Raw genomic sequence first — 22,470 nt, forward strand, 5'->3', positions numbered from 1 at the left:
TATTGTATCTTATTAGAATAACTATCACTGGGCAGCACTGCATCTTTAAAGTTTTCATGAAAGAATTTAAAATTTTACCCAGTTGCAGATGACATAAGTATAAAATATATATAAAAACTATAGCACTAAGAATAAAACATGAATACCTATGATTTCTATGTGCCAGGCGCTCTGATTACTCTTTTATGCACAGTAAGGCACGTTTTTCCTACAACAAACTTATAAAGCAGGTACTATTTTATAGGTGAGGAAAACGGAGCTTAAAGACATTACATAACATGCAAGGATGCTTCCTGAGGTAGAGAGTCTTCTTGCACAACCAATAATCTGGAGCAAATAGCGTCACCACAAGCTGCACTGTAGAATAGTACTTTATCATTTGTAAACATCTCATAGTCTTTCTTTTCTTTATCACAATAGCCCCATAAGCTGCCTGAATTTTACTGATGAAGGAAATGAGTCTAGAAAAGATAATGACTCATACGTCTAAAAGCTTGATTTTCATCTGTTTGTTTTCACTGCAAAATAACAAAAGGAAAAATGAAATCTGATACATATGTTTTATAGTAGGTTTTCCCAAACTTGCTTAATATATGGATTCTTTTTAAAGAACATCATTCTCTAGTATCTCCAAGAATACATCGGCAGACCATTTGGAGTCCGTGGGGCTCCATCTGATAGCGACTTAATATCTTTTCCATAATAAAAACCCTATTCTGACATATAACTGCTTAAGAGATTTCTCTAAATGCTAAAGTAAAATGTTCCAAGATTATCATCAAAATAAATACACAAAATGTAAGACTTTCTCTTAGAATTTACAAACCCTGCAAGCCTGAGTTCATTTGAGAAACACAGCGTTACCCTAAATTCTATTTAACCTGTCGCCCTCGCCATTAGGACCCAGGAGATCCAGATGCGAGGGTGTGGATGGTTCTCTTTCCATCCGTCATCACTTATGAGAAAGGCAGTAAGTTTCACAGTCCATAGTGCAACTTGCATCTGAGGGCGGCACAGTGCTCTTCCCAACCAGATATTTTTGTTCTGTTGGCAACATTTGTGGTTGATAAGATGGAGATGCAAAATGCAAAGCAGCTCTGGCCAGACTGCCTGTCTGTTCTCTGGGAGACAGATGTTTAATTCTTGAAAGCAGCTCTATGCTAATTTTCAAAGCATTTATTTAACAAAACAACCAAACCCTAAATGCCGAGTTACATCCAAAGCTGATGTTGGCTAGGCAGGTCTTACCTAAGGGAAAACACACAGAGACTCAGCTAAACGCTAACATATGTACTTGGTCACCTGATATACCCAGAGATTGACTTTGGCTTCCAGCGATGGAAATGAACCACTGATTTCATTCTCAGCTTTTTGGTCTTAAGATTACATCTCCGCGTTGATTAAAACATGTCAAATCAGTGAAGGCAGGGTAAGGATTTTAACATCCTGCCTTTTAAAATAGTTGCTCTGGGATGATTTCTACAGATCTGTCTCCATGGAAACTGGAGAGAAAAGGCCACCTCCAGCCAAAAGTGAACCATTTCCCCTGTCAGGTCATCTGCTGGCTGTCAGGAGTGACCGGACCGGCCCTGCCATCCGGGTCGGCCTCCACAGCCGAAGTCTGAGAGTTTGACTAGTAAATAAATGTGTGGACAAGAAGATTTTTTGTTGTTGATTCATTTTGTCTTGTCAATTCCGTTTTACTTTGAGCGTTGGCAGAGAGAGAGAGAGAGAGAGAGAGAGTGATCTTGGTCTTTAACCTCCAGCAAATTCACTAGTATAATGGTTAGACTTGTCTTTGTCTCCTGTGTCTGAAAGGCATTGACTTTAGTTAGCGCTGTAATGTAAAGTTCCCCAAAGAGGAATCATTCCTTACTATGTGCAACGTCATAAACTTTAAAAGGTCCTGGAAATGCAATTTAAAAAACCACAATGGTTATATCTGAACTTACAGCAAGGAATGCCATCTTGCCAAAAAATGTGAAACCATTTGTTAGGCTGGCAGTGTAAGATCATCATAATAGTTTCATTCTTGCTTTAAAATAGGTTGAAATCTAATAAAGTTATAGAATACATCCATTAAAAAGTTTTTTATTATGTATTATATATAAATTAGCAAGACAGGCATATGAACACTATATTTAAATTTCAAAGGATATTTTCTCTCAATTTATGAGTTAATCATTGAGGCAACCAATAAGCTATTTAAAGCTATTTCCATAACACTGAAGTTAAGAATGCTTTCCCCATATATCTATGTCAGTATTTAAGTGGAAACGCAATTTTGAATATAATATCTGTACTCAATAGAGATGTGGCACATTATATTTGATTTATTAACCAAGTCCCCCACCCCCATCCTCCTATTGAGAACTTGTAGGTGGGGAGGTCCCAGAGAAAGGTCTCCCATGTCTGCCCCCCTCCCCCCAGGTTATGTGTGCCAGCTGTCAATTTATTGTCTCTCAGCTCCAAATACACCCTTCACAGCCCTGCTTGGGATACTGGACTACTTCTCCCCTGCCAGCTGGCAGGATGGTCGGCTGTATCAGAGAGGGCGCTGAAGGGACGCACTGAAAAGACAGTGGAGGAGGGCGAGCTTGTCCCTGCTCCCAGGGATGCTCCTGCCTTGCCCTGGGCCTTTAGCACGAAGCAGTCAGAGCAATGGGGTCCCCCCAGCCAGATTCAACCCTGCAGGTGGCATCCCAGAGAGTCCCTGGGGCGGCACCTACCCGTGGGCAGCCTCCTGGTCCTGTAGAGGGCACTCCCCATCACACCATGCTCACGTGCTGATTTCCAGCAAGTTCCATGGTAGGACACCTCCTCATCGGTGGCTCACCCCAACCCCCCGAGGCAGGCTGCCCTGCGAGTTTCCCTAGAGCAGCACCTCCGTGGACTTCTCCGACCTTTCCTGGGAGGTCCGGATCTCAGCCCAGGCTGGGGTGTCCCCTTCTATTCTGTCCCTTTCGTGGGCTCTGCCCCGGGACTTTAAGTAGTGACTCCCCTCTCTGCTCTTCCTTTATTTTCTAGATTTCTCTTCCTCTCCTTAGTAGACGAACAACCAAGCCAGACACATTTATGCAAGTACATGGTAGCCATTTTTAAACAGTGCTCGCTTCCCCGGGGCCAGAGAGTTGCTGAGGTTTGGAAAAAGGGAGTTTTCACACTCCTGCATTTTCTGTGCTTAGAGTTTTCATTTCTCTGAGAGGTCCTGGTTTTAAGCCAGCACCCTCAGGATTTGTGGGTGGACATTACTTTCCTCTTTCCTGTCTGTGGTAAAGCTGCTTCAAAAGCCCATCTCGGCCCTCACTTTCACCCCACACTGACGGCACATTTGCACTGAAGTTTGGTTTGGGTTGGGCACTAACAGTGAAAGAGCAGGGAGGAGGTCACAGGGAAAACCAGCCATATTTGCTTCCTTTATTCTATCTCCCTAGCTCTGCTGCTAAGCCATGATGTCCCCAGATATTTGTAGTTGGGGAGGATAAAAACAAGTACTCACTCAACTAAACGTTCCACAAAGCCTGTAAGCAATATTAGCAGCAGATTTATATTTAAGATGAAGAGGAAATGAAAGGCAAAACACTGACCTGCGTGATGTAGATGATTTTGTGCAGCTGAATTAAGATCTGCTGAATGGGATCACTGATCTGACGGACTTTCCTCTGGGATACAGCGATCCCTGCAGATGCTGTGGATGATACATTTTCAGTTAGTCAAGACCCTGGTTGTCTCTCTTAAAGTGATTATTAGTAGAAAATGGGGTAAAATTCTGAAATAAAAGTTAAGCAAAGACCTTCATCCTACCAATGAGACAATATGTAAGGACCTTGTAACACTTCAATATTTTATAATAGGGGGTGCACAAGTTCTTTTACTTCTCGGACTTCTACTTTCTAACATCTGGAAGACCAGTTATCTCTTGGAATTTTGCCTGCAATTACATGAGGCTGCCACCAGGAATCAGTGGCAGCCGTTGAAAAGCTGGGATTCAGATATGTGCAGTTAAGAGAATATCATGCTTTTAAGTGTTTAATTCGTTTATGCAAACACTGAATAGACAATCTTACAGAGAGCAAAAAAAATCCCCCCCAATAAAAAAATTCTAAGTAACAAAAGTTCAAATTAAGTAACTTTCAAACTCTTGATTATTACAAATTACAATATTCACCTGGATTTCTGTCCAGGTCTCAATAGGACACATTTATAATTTACCCCAAATTCTCATCATAGAGCCACACTACTTTCACAGTTTTAGGCTAGGTTGGTGTCAAATACTATTTTCTTTATGGGTATCTTTATTGAGTTAATTAAGAAATTCACACAGGAAACAATCTAGCTCTAGTTCATCTGCATTTAATACTTTGTTTAAAATTTAAAGGATCGATCTTCCCTAAAAACTGTGTCTAACTCCTTTTAAGCATCAATTACTTGACCATTAGAATGAGGTTTAAGAAATTGCTCTTGGGGTAAAAAGGTGAAGGTAAATCAGAAAGAATTAAGATAGCTCCAAAACAGAAAACAGCGCTGGGGCTACAGCCTGCGGAGGTGGCTGAGAGTACACGTGCCATATTCTCTCCAGTGCTGGCTTCTTGCCGAAATAGCTGTGAAAATGCAACTGTTTGTCTAGACCAGGGGTGGGCAAACTTTTTGACGCGAGGGCCACAGTGGGTTCTTAAACTGGACCGGAGGGCCGGAACAAAAGCATGGATGGAGTGTTTGTGTGAACTAATATAAATTCAAAGTAAACATCATTACATAAAAGGGTACGGTCTTTTTTTTTTTTTAGTTTTATTCATTTCAAACGGGCCGAATCCGGCCCGTGGGCCGTAGTTTGCCCACGGCTGGTCTAGACCCATAGCAAAAATTAGAGGCCATGTAATGTGGCCCAGTTGATGTTGCACCAGGCACATTAACTTGGCATTTTCATAAACTAAACAGCTTAGTTCTTGATCATTTTCATGTTGCCCACTTTATGTTTTTGATATGTGGACTTCATACTTCTAGGAAACGAGTTACAATCTCCCAGCCTGGCAGAGTGTTCTTAGATTTGTGATGACATTTTGAGTGGGATGTCACATGGGTTTGACTCTACCTTGCCACAAGAGTGTGCTCATCTGTGGCCCTAGATACAAAAACAGAGATGGTTAGCTAGAATGCCTGTCTTCTGAATTACTCAATTATGCAAAATAACGTAAACTTGTTTTCCTTAAAAACCTTTGACTGTTCTCCCTCAAGTCCAATAAATCCTTGTCTTCGGAAAATAGTTTTGATTGCTTACTCTCTAAGAAATAAATTAAAAATGTTTAATTACACATGCCCCTTGTAAAACAAGCAAACAAACATATTAACAACCTAAATATTACAGAAGAGCAGGAGGCCCTCTGGAACCACCACCCATCAGCCTCCTCCCCAGAGGTAGCCTCCACTATCAGCGTGGTGTGTTGCCAAGTCACTTCTCTCTCCATTTACATACATAAGCTTTAACGTCACAACAGTATTTTTCAAACTGTGGTTCATCCTGAAACGAGTTTAATGGGCCATGACCAGCATTTTGAAAAATGGGATGGAATGACATGGAACAGGATAGAAAACTTTCAGAGTGCACTGCATGTAGCAAGAGTTCACTCATTCAAGATATAAAATGTGTTTCTTATTGAGGGTCATTGCCAAAAGATTTTGAAAACTACTATTGTAGAAAATCTATAGCATTAGCTTATGAATTCTTTCTCTTTTTAAAAATATATGGTGATACATCGTAAGACTTGTTCGATTTTTTTCTCATTCAGTCTGGCATGGAGATTCTTTTTGCCAACACAGAGTTCTGGCTCATTCTTCATATCCACTGTTGAGTAGCACTGAGCATTCTGCATGCAGCACAGTTTACTTAGCCACCTCTGTCTTGTGGGGGGTTTTTTGGTTAATCCTCACCCAAGGATATTTTTCCATTTATTTTTAGGAGAAAACAAAGAGAAACATCGATGTGAGAGAGACACATCGATTGGTTGCCTCCTGCACAAGCCCCAACCAGGGCCCAGGCCGGGGAGGAGCCTGCAACAGAGGTATGTGCCCTTGACTGGACTCAAACCCGAGACCCTCCAGTCTGCAGACCAATGCTCTATCCACTGAGCCAAACCACTAGGGTGCCACCTCTGTCTTGATGGGTACTGAGTTTGCTTTCAATTTCTCTTGCTTATAAGTGATGCCACAGTGAGTGTACACGCACGTGCCTCATTGTCCATAAGTACAAAAGGTCTCTTAGGGAAGTTGAGGAGAAATTAAATACTAGTTGGGCCTTCATGTATACATAATTCTTATTTTAACAAATACATTTTAAAGTGGCTAACTCAACTTGCACTCTGATCAGAAGAGAATCCATTTATCTATAACTTGATCAACATTATATACTTCTCAATTCTACCAATCCGATTCTAGGAGGTTTTTTTGTGTGTGTGTGTTTATCTGAAGGCAACGAGGTTATTGTACTTCTTTGGTGAATTTCCTATTTGTGTCCCATGTGTTGTTGTTGTTGTTCTTGTTTTCTTATTTGTTTGTAAGTGCTCTTTACATATTCTGAATACTAATTCTTTTATTGCATTTTATATATTAAAAGCATTATCACGTAATCTGCTGCTTTTTCAATTTAAAGTTATTTCCCACTCCATCACCTAGATTAAAGGTAATGTTTAGTCTCAGGTACCACGAGAACAGTCGCTCGGGTACCTGCTGCTGCTGTATCATGGCAAAGCAGGAGCCCATGACCAGTTCAGCACTCCTGGTGTGCTCTGGAAAATTTACTGAGATGTGAGTTATGGCTGGAGAGAAAAATGAACTTTGAGACAGGAAATAATAGGAGGGAGTCTAGCTATAACATTTGCAAACCCTCTTGATTTCCTGAACAACTTCGGCTAATTCTGGGTATGAAACTATTATTCCTTCTTTTCTACATGATCAAATCTTCATAATTTCTTATATTCCCTCACTCCAAAATGTATACTTATTAAGCTCTTAATAATTTTAGGAAAACAAGAAGGGATAAAAATCCAAATAGATACCTTTCAAAACTTGTATTTCTTATTTAAATATTAATAACCACCAGGTTAATGGCAAATGTTAGCCATATCATTTTGAGATTTAAAGCATTCTTTTTTAATAAATCTTTCAGCTCAGTACACTGAGAACACTATGCATCCTAACTATTCACACAAAAAGCATTAGGCCTTTGTCACCTGTGCAGTGCACTATCTTCTGCTTAATTAGGTCCTGGCACGTTACAATACCAGGTCAGTCATGGCCCATCCTTGTTCTCTGAGCCTTGATTTACACTATACATCCAATCCATTTATTTTTTTTTAATATATTTTATTGATTTTTTTACAGAGAAGAAGGATGAGGGATAGAGAGTTAGAAACATCGATGAAAGAGAAACATCGATCAGCTGCCTCCTGCACACCCCCTACTGGGGATGTGCCCGCAACCAAGGTACATGCCCTTGACCGGAATCGAACCTGGGACCCTTCAGTCCGCAGGCCAACGCTCTATCAACTGAGCCAAACCAGTTAGGGCTCCAATCTATTAAAACTACAGCTCACAGTGCAAGCTGTTAATTGCTATAAACTGAGCAAAAGATGGATTACATTGTATTCCCCCAGTTGACCAAGATATAGTATCAACCTACTATTTTCCTGAATTCTCTCTGCTGAGAGTCAGCAATTTTTGAACTGGAGGATAGACAGTTTCAGGCAGGAGCTCCCTGAAGAAGTGAAAAATATTTTCCCTTTATGAATGGGGCTGAACCATACATGGGCTTCGCTCTTTTGGACCAACTTCTCCATTAAAAGACAATACAACCGTTTACATTTAAGTATGGTGGACAGATTCACTTTCATTTCTTTACTTTTTTTTTTTTTTTTTTTTTTTTTTTTAGTATATGTGCTGCCAAAGCGAGCACACCATTTCTTTACTTTTAAATAAGATGAAATGAAGTAACTGAATTGTAGTTCAAATCTACAAATATTCAACAATCAACCCCTGTGCTTAGAAGGTGAACAAAGGACCATGGGAGGTTCACCCAAACAACGGTGGAATGGAGGGCCAAAGTTTATAAAAGGTTTCGTTTGTGAAGCCCATGCAGAATGAGGAGGCTTTGGTATGAGGGAAGGTAGACTTGAGTGAGAGCTTCTGAGTAGAAGAAACATTTCCAGCAAAGGACAGGAGTCAGCTACGTGCCTCCGGAGAGCAGCTAGTGTCCAGTTTATCCGGTGTGCAGTACAACGAAGAGGTGTGGGTACGGCTGATAAGATAGTTAGCCAGGGACCATATATGATGGCGAGGAGCCATGCGGGAGACTGTATTTCAGGGAAGGTGATCTCATGAGAGGAGGCCGAGAGCTGAAGGCAGAGGCTTGGCTTGGACTGGCATGTGTTACTGTCTGGGGGGGAAAGGAGCCAAGAGGCTGCAGAAGCTTGGGCTCCAGTCACTGAGAGAGAACGACATCTGGTGGAAAGGGAGAGGGAAGTGAGAGAGAAGACTGGGATCTTGGGCATGGAATCTTCCCATCATAGACCAACTCCCTGTTGGTCCAAGCCCAAGAAGGGCCCAAGTAGGGCCAAGTCCCCCTAAAGCCACACCTGGTGGGTTGTCCCACAAAATGGCAGGAGCTACATCAAAGCCTCAGCTTCTTTCACCCTCTGAGTGATCAGGCTCCCTTCAACCCCTTTGCATTTGAACCTTCAGATAGGAGCTATTTAAAGGCCAAAGAAGCAAGGCTGCTTTGAAGCCCTTCGCTCTTAAATTCTGACTTCGTTGCATTGACGTAATGCATTTCATCCTTCTCTCTCCCTCTCTCTCTCAACTAGGTAGGGGGTCCCCAATTCTAAACTTGCTATCTCTTTAGTTATTCTGCAAAATATAAAATATAACCTCAAGATTTTTAAAGTCGAAGTTCGTAGAAATGACTACACAATACACATGACAAGAGGCTGTTGAAAATGTTGTTGTATTATTTCCCACACTCCCTTTCCACCTCATGAACTCCCCTTGCTGAGCAAGCAGAGTGCGACCAGCATTCCCCCAGGATGGAGTGGCAAAGAGGAACCAAGGAAAAGAGCAAGTACATTCCTGGGCTTAAAAAAAAATAATAATCTGTCTAAGCAGAAGGCAGAGAGATTCAACAGAATAATTGCTGAATACGCTCATCTTCCCACCGCTCCTGGATGACATAAAGATTCTCTGAGGAGGGAGAATACAGAGAAAAGAAAGCCTCAGAGAGACTCAAATTGCAGTTCACCTTAGACGAAGTCTGGGTGGGAGCAGAAAGGAGGAAAGAGTGGGTTGATGGAACTGTCTTTGAGTTTGGGGGTTCAGGAGTGGCAAGGCTGGGTGCTGGTTCCCAAGAGGCCATGGTCATGCAGAGCTTACCTGCACCATCGGCAACGGCACGGGCTGGGTGGGCTACAGAGATAGCTCCCTGGGGTGTCAGAGACAAAGAGGCTGTGCTGAGATCTCAAACCTCCAGGCCCAGAAATGTCAGACTAACCTCCCAGCCCCTGGAGAAGGGAAGCCAACAGGCGAGAGCTTGCCCTACAAAGGTCTTGCCTTCATTCCACAGCCACCGTGGAAACATGGACTGTAACGGGAAGTCAGGTGGGGCTGTGTCACGTCCCTGGATGCCAATGCCGAAGAGTAACCACGCTCGATAATCAGGTCAGACACCAGCACACGTGGTCTCAAAGCCCCAGTACCATGATACCAATTAGATCCTTGGCACAAAAATATCACCCCGAGAAGGAGAGAGAGAAGGGCAATCCTCGGTTTGTCTGACTTTGAACCTGATATAATCAAGAAATCACCAACACATTGACATTTAGATTTAGGGTACTTGACCATGTTTTCTGATATCTGGAAGGGGGCTTGATATAACAATTAAGGTCAGTGTTGGGAAAATACAGAGAATTAAATTTTATTCCTGAATTTTTGGACTAAAAATAACATATGTATTTGGTCTGGTCTATACAGCCTCACTCTTCTCACTTAGTTATTTCTTATGCAATGCTACAATGACTAACCAAGTCATGCTGACTCATTTATTCCTGCTAAAGGGAACTATTTTTTTCTCTGAAAGTCAACTCGATTGATGAAGCCCAGATTCTCAGGAATAAAATATTGTGGTGTGAAAACCACACTATCTTCAGCATTGAGAATCCAAAGGCTAATCAATCAAAAAAATTAAAAAAACAACAAACAAACAGAAAGAAAAGATGCCCCCAGCCCCATTCAATTACCTGAACAAGAAAAATTTATCCCAATCATGGAAAGACTAGGCAAAATGATCATTGCTTAATTCTCTGGCATCATGTTAGATCATTTCCTAACCCCACTTGATCCTAATCTAACACTTTTGGGTAACGTCCCAGTATATTTAACTAACGATCCACGCCGATAAAGGTGCAGGTAGTTTACAGCCTGTAGTGTTAGGAATTTACCTGCAGAAACTGACCTATTGGTATGACTTCATAGGCCAAATAAGAAGTTAATCACAAACACACATGGTTTAATTCCTCTATAGAAACTTCACTAGTCTTATGCTTAATTTAGCAATGCTATTTTGGCTTTTCTTTCTTGACTATATTAAGCCCTGCTCCTTAAATGCTCTTGGAACCAGCTCTTTTATTCTCCATCTGGTTCCATCATTAATAGATTAAATAAAACTGGAACACTTGCTAAAGAATAACTTTAAGAATTGTGCTTTTGCATTCCAATATGGTTTGAAAAATTATTTACATAAATTATTTACATAACTCACTATCTACAGCGTCCCAAATAATCTATGGAGTCCATAGTGGGGAATGTTAGTCAAGCATGGGTGAGGTCCTGGATGTACTGGAGGGCAGGCAGGTGGCCCAGCTAGAAGAAAGAGGCCTCTTGTCATTAGTCTTGACTGACTTGTCTCTGTCCTCTTTACACAAGTAACTATGCTAGTATGATGACAACTCAAAGGATAGTTGGATATACTCCAAAACTATTTTTTTTAATTTTATTAAAATAATGAATAATGCCAATTTGGAACTTGAGAGCCTGGCTTTTGTATTGACTCAGCTATTTTGAACAGAGTGCTATCCCCATCACCCAAGCCACACTGACCTCCCTTTCCTCCTACCAGAGGGGGTGTAGCTTGGCCTTTCCGCCAGGGCAGAAACCCTCAGGACGGGATGAGAGCTGCCATGGAACGGCTGATTTGCAGTTGGCACCTGGTCTTGGGTTGGGATCAAAGGTAACTTTTGTGAGTCTGAGTATCTCTTTGGAAAGACATTATCCTACAAAGAATATGGAAAAGAAAATCTATATCTCTGGCAGCGTCCTTCTGGGACCTGGTCTATACTCCTTCACTGCCTCACTTGGCAGGAAGAATTAGGAAGCAAATTATCGGCGGCAAAGGAAATGTCACCTACCCTTTCTACAATCTGAAGTCTAACATTAAAATATCATTGTTTTCATCCTTGAAGTAATCATAAGGTTACTATGCAGCTGTTCCCATTAGCAAGGATAGACAAGGATGGATAGAGGGTAGGTCTGCATCAGTCACTCAATAAGTTTTCAAGGGCCTGATCTCAGAGGAAATGATCCAGATATATGCAAACTTTACTAAAGACGCTTATAATCTGGTTGGAAGGTAGAGCTAATATAACTAAATCCCAACAAGCGATATAGAACGTACATAATTATATGCCAAATTGCATAGTATAAACTAGTATTATAAGTTTTGATTAAAATCTGGGGAGCACATTTTTCTATGCTAAAAGAATTTTTATGCAGTAAAATGAGAGAAGGCATGGACTCAGAATCATTTTTGCAATTGTGAAATTTAGTATTAAGTACCTATTGTGAATGACTAATTTGAACGTAAGCTACTAATTTGAATGGTTGGTCATTAGAAGAGAGTATTAGCTGTACTCTCTGGAATATTTGGGAGCAACACTGACTATTTTCTTTAGATCAGATCATTATGAGCAAAGGATAAGTATAAAAATAGATTCTCTGTCACCTAGTAAGAGAACAAAATTAAGGGCCCAGATATCATGAAGTGACAATTTCTAGTCAAAACACAGAGGATAAGAATCTCCATACATCAATTTGGTGCCTGCTAATGCTGATGAAAATGAGAACTGAGCAAGGGAGAGAAAATATCAGTGTCGATCCAGCCAAAACTGTGTACGTTGCCAGGTGGGCACTGGAAATATCGGAGGGGGGGAGGGAGGAAGGGCACACATTGCAAAGTATATGGTTATCTAACCACTATGCTGTACACTGGAAACTAATACAAAATAATATTAAATATAAACTGTAATTTAAAATAAAATTTAATGTTCCTTTCAAAAAATTTTAAAAAAATATCAGGAAAATAGTGTGCAGATGGTACTCAGGTATGGCCAGCTGTGCATGAAAATCTATAAGTGACTAAAGTCAGGGAAGCAGAGCTAAAATAATCAACATGTTTAAAATTTTTATTCATCCACTGATTCCATGTTAATTATTGTTAGTATTTTCACCTATGCACTATAGGAATTCCTAAATTTTTATTTCTATTAGCAGAGAGCTATAGTCTATTATCTAACCGAAAGAAAGTCTATAAAACATTTACACAATCTAATTAGTATAAAAAGAAAGAATAATCCCGGCCAGTGTTGCTCAGTGGTTGAGCATAGACTTATGAACCAGGAGGTCATGGTTTGATTCCTGGTCAGGGCACATGCTTGGGTTGGGACTCAATCCCCAGTGTGGAGCATGCAGGAGGCAACAATCATCATTGATGTTTCTAGCTCTCTCTCTTCCCTCCCTCTCTGAAATCAATAGAAATATATGTTGTCAAACTTTTCATTGTCATTGTGTTCACCTGAAATGGTTCCAGAGTTATTTGTTCTACAGGAGTTTTGATTCTGCTGTATCATCACAATATGAACCTAGAAGTCCACATTTTAGGAGTACAATGTAAGCAGGATCTTATTACAACTCAGCCACATGGGACTCTAAAATAATAATTCTCACCCTTTGTTCTGCCAGAGCCCATAAAAAATGATGTTCACATACTAGCTATAGTCCTGGGGGCATACCCAGGCTTTGACATAAATCCCCTCCCTGACAATTTTTTCTAGAACATTTAGGTAATACAGAGCTGTAGCTGTTGGTTATACATAATTTCCAGCATGTTCCTTTTTATCCAATAAAGCAAAATCAAAATTTTAAATGAATGAACTACTAATATGATCTGCTTGCTTGTTGTTGTTTTTTTAATAAATCATTCACACATTCCAGTGCTGTACCTATTCTGGGTAACAAAGACCTAAAGTGTAACCAGAGCAACAGTGTCACTGCCTTTTTATTCTCTGAGTTAGGCTAGAGATACAGAGGGGACAACTGGAGAGGGGCATGATTTGCAGATGAAGGTGGGGCTGATACCAGTTGTTTTAGGACGGAAAATATACAGAATTGTTTTTCCACTGGAAAATAGAAACCTACCACCTACTACCATAAGTTGCAACACAAACTATCATAGGCATGAATGTGTTCTATATTATTAATCTCCTTTATGGGTAAACTTTAGCATTCACTGACAACACTCACAAATGCTCTACCTTATTCTGTTTTAAATTAAAAGATATATGAATCAGTGAATATTTAAAAAGTTGAACAGTATAACAAACAGTATATTACATGTAAACTGGGCTAAAAAGGTCCAAAGATCTGATCAATTTCACTGACATCAAGTCAAATCTTAATCTGACCTTTAGGAAAAGGAATCATGTCCTTTAAGAAAAGGAATCCTTGTTATGGGTCACCACAGAACTGTGAGTCATTTACGTGTGTGTGTGTATGGTCTGCTCTTGCTGTTAAAAAAATTAATCAACAATGACTGTTTTAGCTTCACGATGATGCTATGAACTTACCCTATGCCAAAATAGTAGGAGCAGAGGAGCACAGTCAACATGAGAGCTTTGGGCATCTTAATAACAAAATCATCCTCTTTTACATCTATGTTGACAGTGCAAATAGCCCCAAAGTCTCAATAACTGTTCAAAGTAACTCTAATAAATACAGAGAGATGGACTAATATTACAGGAAATCAATTCACATCACCTTTGTTCACTACATGTTAACACTACAAAAACACGTAAATTAAGGAAGTTAAAGTGAAAATAGCATTAAGCAATAACTCCAAATTAACCAAAGTAGTCAAACAGAACTTTATACTCGAGTCATATACTCCTACTCATGTTAAAAGCACAATCACTAAACTTTTTCCTGAACTGTCCAGGTTTAGCTGACAATTTTACCATTACCGTTGTACTTCGGTCCTCTTTAATAGAAATCAGAAACTTCCCTCCTCAAACCATTATTATAAATACTTATATTTTAAGAATCCACAATTATTAAATTATTAAAGACACAATGTGATATATTGTTTTAATGAAATACAAATAATTACAAAGAACTATCTGTATCAGAGTAAAGGAGAGAGAAAAAAATGGGCTTTAGTCTCCTGTATCATATGGGTCAGCTTACAGAAACATGTATGCAAAATATAGCTACTATATATTTTTTTCTCATAGGTATGCACTTTAAGCACCAATAGTTCAACTGGTTACTATTCCCACCAAAGCAGAAATGCAAATTTAAAAAAAAAAACAGCCCATATTTACATCAAATAAGTGAACACAGAAAGCATTTTGATACTCTTAAATGCCAAATAATGATAGATAAAACAAGATTCCTCTGCTGTTTGAATTAAAATTACCTCCCAAGCATCATTCAGACACTTCAGGCCCAACTAGAATTCTGTGTTCACCCTTTGTGCGCTTGGCATGAACTTGATCTAATAAGTACTACCATGATCTTTGAGACTGCGGAGGATCACAGTGGGGAGGCTGTGGGACTGCCACCCCGTCACTAGCTCGGCCTCTACCTCCTTAATGTGGCCCCTGAGCATAAGGGGTGGCACTTTCAGAAGCAGGTCAAGAGGCAGCAAAGCTGAAGAAATAAAAGGGGGAAAGATAAGAAGCTGTAACATACATTACACTGAATTTCAGGGAGGCATGCATGATTGCATTGCTGCCAACACTAAATTACCTGGTCTTGGTCTTGATACCACTCCCCCAGTGAAGTCCCTGAAAACAGAATTAGGGGTCATTAGAAGGACTTGTTCAACTTGGACTTGACCAACATTTACTGAAAACCTGCACCTTGCTATGGCTTAGATTATAAAAATGAATAAAGTTTTTCCCCTAAGACATCTCAAGAGTTCAGTAAAGAAGAAAATAAACATATCTGAACCCAGAGCGGACCTGACAGCCCACTGAGCAACAGAAGAGCCTTGTCCTGTCAGAGTTGTTTATCAGCTCTAGTGACTAGGAGCCTAAATCTCTTAGCATCTTGAATGATTTTCTTATTACACTAAAATGAACATATTGATTTGTATTGAAAAGAAATATTTAATTTTTAGACATATTATTTTTCTACACTTTGTTCCTGATGTCTAAAGAAGAAACTATGAGATAAGATGATTTTTTTCATTTAAAAGGATTATATCTTTCCTAAAGTTTCCAGTATTACTAACATCACTTGTTTGCACTGCCTTAAAATTCTAGATTTTCTGATCATTCTACAAGTTGGTCTCAGCGCCTTCAACCCAGGGGAGGTGGCCTAAGACCCCACCAAGGACAGCTATAAATAACCTTCAACCTTGTTTTTTCCACTAAAATTTAGACCCCGTTTCTTAATAGTTGGATTTTTAAAAAATAAAATAAAAACAATCTGTGTCCTCGCAAGTTATAAGAGCCACACTTCAATTTAATGCAATCCAACAAAAATATATACATCATCAACCAAGTATGAGGCACCTGATAGTCATTTGCTGAGTAGTAATGCACTCATATAGGAATTCAAATAAACATGATTGGTGATTCTCTTACCCTACCCTATTCATTTTCATCATAGAGATCTTGATACATGCGTGCAACATATACCTAAGTTATGAGGAATAACAAAATTGGAACTCATTACCTACCACCTAACATCTAAGTACTAGAATAATGCTAAAATCTTTACTAATAATGCTAAAATCCAACTGTGAGTTCCTTCCCTATCCTTTTCCATTCCTCCTAACCCTCTACCAAACCAGCCCTCTCTTGATCCCATTATTTTTTCTGTCCCATTTCCAGCCCATGTTTCCAGAGCCTTAAAAAGTAAATGAATCTCGCCAGTCTTGCACAGTTAATGTACTCTCCCTAGCCCTGGGATAAGGGGATATATAAAGAAAGAAAAGGGATGGCCTCTGCCTGCCCTCAGAAACTTCAAAGAGGGCAAAGCTCAGCCCGGGCTGGTGTGCTCAGTGGTTAGAGTGTATCCCCCACATACAGAAGGGTCATGGGTTCAATTCCCAGTCAAAGGCACATGCCTGGGTTGCAGGTTTGATCCAGCCCCAGTCAGGGCACCTGAGGGAGGCAACCAATCGATGTGTCTCTCACATCAATGTTTCGCTCTCCCCACCCCACTCCTGCCCTCCCTCCCTTCTCCCCTTCCACTATTTCTAAAAAAAAAAAAAAAAAAAAAAAAAAAAAAAAAAAAGGAGACAAGATCCATAGGTCCTGAGATTACAAAAGGGCCTTTCTCGCCACATGTAGGATACCGGATGGTTACAAATGCCCATAATCATCTTTATATACAAAGACTAGAGTCAGGCACCCATCCCTGAATACAATTATGCATTCACTGATTTATCAAAGTTGTGAACCACAGGCATCTCTGCTGCCACAAACATCCGATGTCATAAACTAGCCTGCCAACTATACCCTGTTGCCTTAGCAACAGGACGCAAGCAAGCACGGAAAAATCTTGTTGCCTGAGCAACAGAATCTTAAAGAAAAGAGGGAATGGGGCCTTAGGCTGTGACTATTGCCGGGGCCCAACCCCAGCAGGTCCAGGGGTCCCCAAAGGTGTGGACGGAGTCGGCGAAGAAGGAAAGACACAGAGACAGCGTTCAGTTGATCAGCAGCCTAGCCAGGATCTCTAGCCAGGATCTCCAGCCAAGTTCTGGTCTGGATCTCCAGCGAAGTTCTGCTTAGGATCTCCAGCCAGGTTCTGTCCAGGTTCTCCAGCCAGGTTCAGTCACCAGGTTCTAGTCAGGTTCTCTTGCCATGTTCTATAGTCAGGTTCAGTCCAGGATCTTTTGCCATGTTCTCTCGCTAGGTTCTGTCTCTAGGTTCTGAGGCCAGTTTCTGTCCAGGATCTTTTGCCATGTTCTCTCCAGCGAAGTTCTTCTGTCTCTAGAGAACGTTCTGTGTAGGTTCTGTCTCTCTTGGTTCCGTATTCTAAGTTCTGTGTCTTGCTGTCTTATTACATCTGTATTTATACCAGTTGATTCAATCCTATCAATCTCTATTACAAAGGTTAGGGCGTTTCTTATCTCCATTCCAGGGAGTAAAGATTATGTAGCTTAAGCATGATTGTTCATAGTTAAAGTGATTAATTACCCGCCTGGCACTTAGTTAAGAGGTTTTATTCCCTCCCTAACTTCAGGGGAAAATCCCTACCTGGGGAAACAACCTTTCTCAGAGACCTTGGTTAAAACACATAGTGCCAAGAAGGTGAGCAAACATATTAAGAACAGTATGCCATATATGCCAGGTCCCTTGAAACAGCAAGGATGGACCCGCTCCCGGCAGACTATGGCAAAGTTCAAGCCAGTAGGTGAGATTTCAGCCCTAGTACAGTGAGAAATATAAAATTTCTGCCAAGATAAAAATCATGCAACTATTAATTACAGGTATTTGTGGACTGGAACCTCTGTGCAGTGCACTGTGCCCTAGACAATGCAATAAAAGACCGGGCATAGTCTATTATGTACCAACACACAGTAGTAAATATCAATTGATGTTCTTAAGGTCATGATACAGTGACCAAAGCTTAGCAGGATTGGGGTGTACGTGACAATGGAAGAGGCTGAAGCCCCTGTGTGCATCATCAAATTCCACCAAACAGAATAATTTCTTTGTAAATGGAAATAAAATTTTATGGCTTATTGGATTAGAACTATCAATATATATATACTGAGTGAGACTATAAAACCCAGCTAGAAACTGATGAAAGTCAAGCCCATTCCCAATTCTTATAATAAAGGAAGCAATAGTAATAAAGGAAGAAGATTTTACATCACTTGGATCACTGAAAATGATTAAAGCTGGAAATTGCAAATAAAGTCCTAATTATTGAATTTGGAATGGCTTTTTCCTGACAGACATTAACCCAGCTTTTGTCTATCTCTGTTGATGCACAAAACATCAAACAAATGTTAACAATAAGGACGTCTATTCATATGGTTATTTGAAAGTAGATAATATTTTGTGAGAGTTCCTCCATCATGAACAGTGAGTTCTATTTTCCCTCTTACTCCTTATCATTTCAGAGATACACACATCAAAGGCTGATTTCCACAAACACTATCATCCGCTTCACCCCCTCTCAATATACACATGAAGTTCATCTCTCTCAAAGTGGGGATGGAGAGGTGATACAACCCCTCCAGAAAACACTTTGGCAGTTTCTTAAAAAGTTAAGCAGAAACCTATCATATGCTCCAACCATGTCACCCTAGGTATTTAGCCAAGATAACAAAAAATATAGTCCATATCAATTCAGAAATGTTTATCTGCTTCTCCCTGGTTGATCACACTCCTCAAATCTAGACCATCCAATCATCTAATAAACAAAACCCACCAAGTGTACTACTTTCCTTAATATCCCTGTTCTCTGCTTTCTAAGCTGCAGTTTATCTTTGCCTCCATTTCTCAGACACAGAGAAATGGTTGTCACTTCACTTTTCCCAGGCCCCCTCTCTGGCTCCAAGCCACTCGGAAACTGTCCACCATCACTTCTCTTCCATCCTAAATCTCTCCTCTCCAGGGCCTGCTTCTCCTCAGTCCCAACCGGCCTGCAAAAGATTCTAGAAGGTCCTTTTCCATCGACATTCCCCACCAGTTAACTGTTTCAGCTCACCCCTCACTTTCTTCAATCGCTCTACACCCTCCCCCTGTCACTTCTAAAACCACCACAACCAGGCTTCTGTCACACCAGCCTCCCCCAGTCCTCTCAGGAAGGTCGGTAGCCAGGGACTTGCAGAAGGCCAAATTGAATAGTTTTGTTTTAGTCCTAAGCCCAGGAATCAACTGTTGTAGAAACTTCTAGTTATCCCAAAACAGCAATTTCTTATTCCTTTTAAAACAGAATCCCCCACACATATTCATCCTCCCTTGCAGCTAGAAGTGGTCATATGACAAAGTTCTGGCCAATGGTATGTGAGCAGAAGGGATGAGCACAAATGAGTCATGTGCTTAAAAGGAAAGGGCGTGTCTCCCTTTCCACTTCCCACTGGCCACAGGTGGGTGTGATGTGGTTCACATTGACCATGAGGATAAAACCTATTCCTTGGAGATGTGAAAAAAAACAAACACAAAACAAAATATAAGGAGTCAGGGTTCCAGATGATCTCATAAAAGCACAACTGCCCTACCTCCCTGTCCCACCCTTGAGCTCAAAGAAATGAACTGACTGGCTGAAGGTCACAAAGCCAGACTAAAACCAGGTCCAAGCTTAGCACGCTTCCCAATATGCTGCTTGGTAAACTACATCAGTTCTGGGAGGGTGGGCTCTCACAGCCTCCGTTTCCACATGCCCAGGGTAACTGTTAGCTATCAGGTTTCCAGCTAGCCAGCAATAACTCAGCTCCATGGAGTCTAAAAATATTTCTAAGAGCTCAATGTGTACATACCTCATTTGGGATTGTCTTTCTCCTCCTGAAGCACTAAAACTTCTCTTTAAAGTGCCTGGAACAAGAAAATAAAAATGACTACATAGTTTCCCATTGCAAATCATTTATTTGGTGATTGCTTAAAACGTGCCGCATTCTATTATCTGAGAAATTGTACACTGTATAAAGACGATCTTCATTTATGAAAGCACCAGCTAAAATATAATGTTGCAAATTAATATCTACCTGACAGGTTTGTCTAGGGTCTTTTTTAATAAAGAAAAGGTGCTAAGCAAAGAAACTCCATTATTAATAGCTAACAAAGAACAATAACACATCTATGTCATAATCATCCAAAAGCTTTGCCAAGACAGCCAGCTGCAAGTTACCACGTGCAAATTTAAGGGTCCAACTTTTTCTTTCCCACTGACCCTCCCGCCATCGTTACTGGAGATATACAACACTGAATTCATCTTAAAACACTCAGTAATTAACTGCTTCTAGAATCTGCTACACATATTTATATGCATGGATATTTTTAAGGTACAATATTCATATTTTCCCAATTACAAAGCAAGACATTTTCCCTAGGCCCTACCCGATTTAGCTCAATGGATACAGCGTTGGCCTGCGGACTGAAGGGTCCCAGGTTTGATTCCAGCCAAGGGTACATGCCTGGGTTGCAGGCTCGATCCCCAGTAGGAGGCATGCAGGAGGCAGCCGATCAATGATTCTCTCTCATCATTGGTATTTCTCTCTATCCCTTTCCCTTCCTCTCTAAAATCAATAAAAATATATTTAAAAATTTTTAAAAAGACATTTTTCCCTAGCAGGCTGAAATTTATAGGAAAAACAGAGCAGAGTGTCAGAAATTGGGATTATCCGGAAAATCTGAAACATCTAGTCACCAATTTTCCAATTAAGTTTGAAAAGGGACAAAGAACGAAGCTAAATCCCTGGGATTCTAATTTTATCCTTAGGCAGACTATTTTAAATCTTCTTTTTTGAGATAGTCATTGGTGAGAAGTCACACAGTCATTGGTAAGAATTATTTTCACTTATTTTAGAGAGTATTTCTACCTACCCGATTTAATATCCCATGAACTTACTCTTTTGAAAGAGTTTTTATTTTCTCTCCATTTTTTATTAGAACATCTTTTCTTTCAGTTTCAGATTTGTTGAGTGAATTGAATCCTCTCTCTCCTTATCATCTTCAAATTTTATCTTAATATATCTATTATTTTTCTTTCCCATATCCCAGTGTGACCGTTTTCTTTACTGTTTCAAATTAAGAGTTAAATTAACATCTATGGACTGAATTTATAGAACATATTTTTTCATAGTTCTAAACAATTAAATTATTTAGGTTACTTTAGTGTTTTAAGAATAATACATTCCTTTACATTAATGTAAATAAAATTTTCCAAAACTTAGTCTATACCAACACTAATTTATTCTCCAAGTTTCTTTTTTTTTTTTAATCCTCACCCGAGAATATTTTTCCCATTGATCTTTAGAGAGAGAGTGAGACAGAGAGAGAGAGAGAGAAACATCGATGTGAGAGAAACACTTCGGCTGGTTGCCTCCCACACCAGGCCTGACGGGGGCTGGAGATCTAACCTGCAACTGAGGTACGATTTGACCACTGAGGCAACAAAAGAACCACAGTGCTGGTTGGTTTGGGGGCTCAGAGTGATGACACACCTGTGCCAATTAGCATTGCACCTGAGAAACAAACCACTGGGTTCTGTACGGGATGACATTTACCTGACGCCCAACCTACTACCTGCTGGAGTCCACAACTGGTAAAGAACGCTTACTGAATGTAGATTCTTTCAAAGGGCTGGAACTGGAGCTGCTGGAGTTGTCCGAAATGTCCAAGTCATCGTCGAGCTCTGAGTATATATCTGTACATTAATAAAAAGAAGAAGCACATGAACCCTGAAATGGAAAGGAGGCCAGAGTGCTGCCAGCCCTTCACTAGAATGACCTTTCTCGATGTTTTCCAGGTTGAAGGTATCATCCGACAGGATTTCGTCACAGGCCCTGTCTTCTTCCCTTCCACAGGGGGCCTGGAGCCCTTCGGGGGGCAGATCCACGCTCTCGGAAAGCTCGCTCCTCAGGCTGGCTGCCCCACTGCTGCTGCTGCTCAGGCTCGCCTTCTCGAAGGTCTCCTGAGAGAGGAACGCAACCTTTAGCAGACACTTCTGTGTTCCTTCTGCAGGTTACAAAGCTTGTTAGGACATATATTAAAATACTTAAAGTAGCATTACAAATATGTGTGCTGAGGTAGCATCAGAGGCTCCAACTGTAGATTTGCCATAGAATTCGTTTTTATAATTATATATAATTATATATATATAATTTTTTTATAAAGGTATCATTGGATCAAAAAAAAATGGATGTGGCAAGATGCTGAGTCACAAAGGTCTGTGTAAGCCAGTGGGGAAAATGTAGTACTAAGGCCCTGGCTGGTGTGATTCAGTTGGCTGGGCATCGTCCCATGCACCAAAGGGTTGCTGGTTCAATTCCCAGTCAGGACACATGCCCAAGTTGTGGCTCCATCCCCGGTGGGGGGGCATGCAGGAGGCAGCCCATTGATCAATGTTTCTTTCTCTCTCTCCCTCTCCCTTCCTGTCTCTCTAAAAATCAATAAAAATATCAACAAAAAATAA

At 40.4% G+C, this 22,470-nt stretch overlaps 1 protein-coding gene across 4 annotated transcripts in view; it reads right to left on the bottom strand.

Annotated features, from left to right (window-relative positions):
- Window positions 1-22,470, bottom strand: part of NEK10 (NIMA related kinase 10) — a 123,971-nt gene that overhangs the window by 15,406 nt on the left and 86,095 nt on the right. For 2 of the 4 annotated variants that reach the window (XM_036332793.1, XM_036332790.1), the window contains 5 exons: window positions 21,786-21,969; window positions 21,616-21,702; window positions 19,817-19,871; window positions 15,121-15,158; window positions 3,588-3,688 (listed from right to left, as the gene is read on the bottom strand). In XM_036332793.1, coding sequence (XP_036188686.1) covers window positions 3,588-3,688; window positions 15,121-15,158; window positions 19,817-19,871; window positions 21,616-21,702; window positions 21,786-21,969 — 465 coding nt within the window. Of the gene's footprint in view, window positions 1-3,587; window positions 3,689-5,092; window positions 5,123-14,880; window positions 15,022-15,120; window positions 15,159-19,816; window positions 19,872-21,615; window positions 21,703-21,785; window positions 21,970-22,470 lie in introns of all 4 variants that reach the window. The other 2 variants (XM_036332791.1, XM_036332794.1) reach the window with 2 other exon arrangements.

The sequence above is a fragment of the Myotis myotis genome, unplaced genomic scaffold (genome assembly GCF_014108235.1).
Source record: "Myotis myotis isolate mMyoMyo1 unplaced genomic scaffold, mMyoMyo1.p scaffold_m19_p_13, whole genome shotgun sequence".
Classification (NCBI taxonomy): Eukaryota; Metazoa; Chordata; class Mammalia; order Chiroptera; family Vespertilionidae; genus Myotis; species Myotis myotis.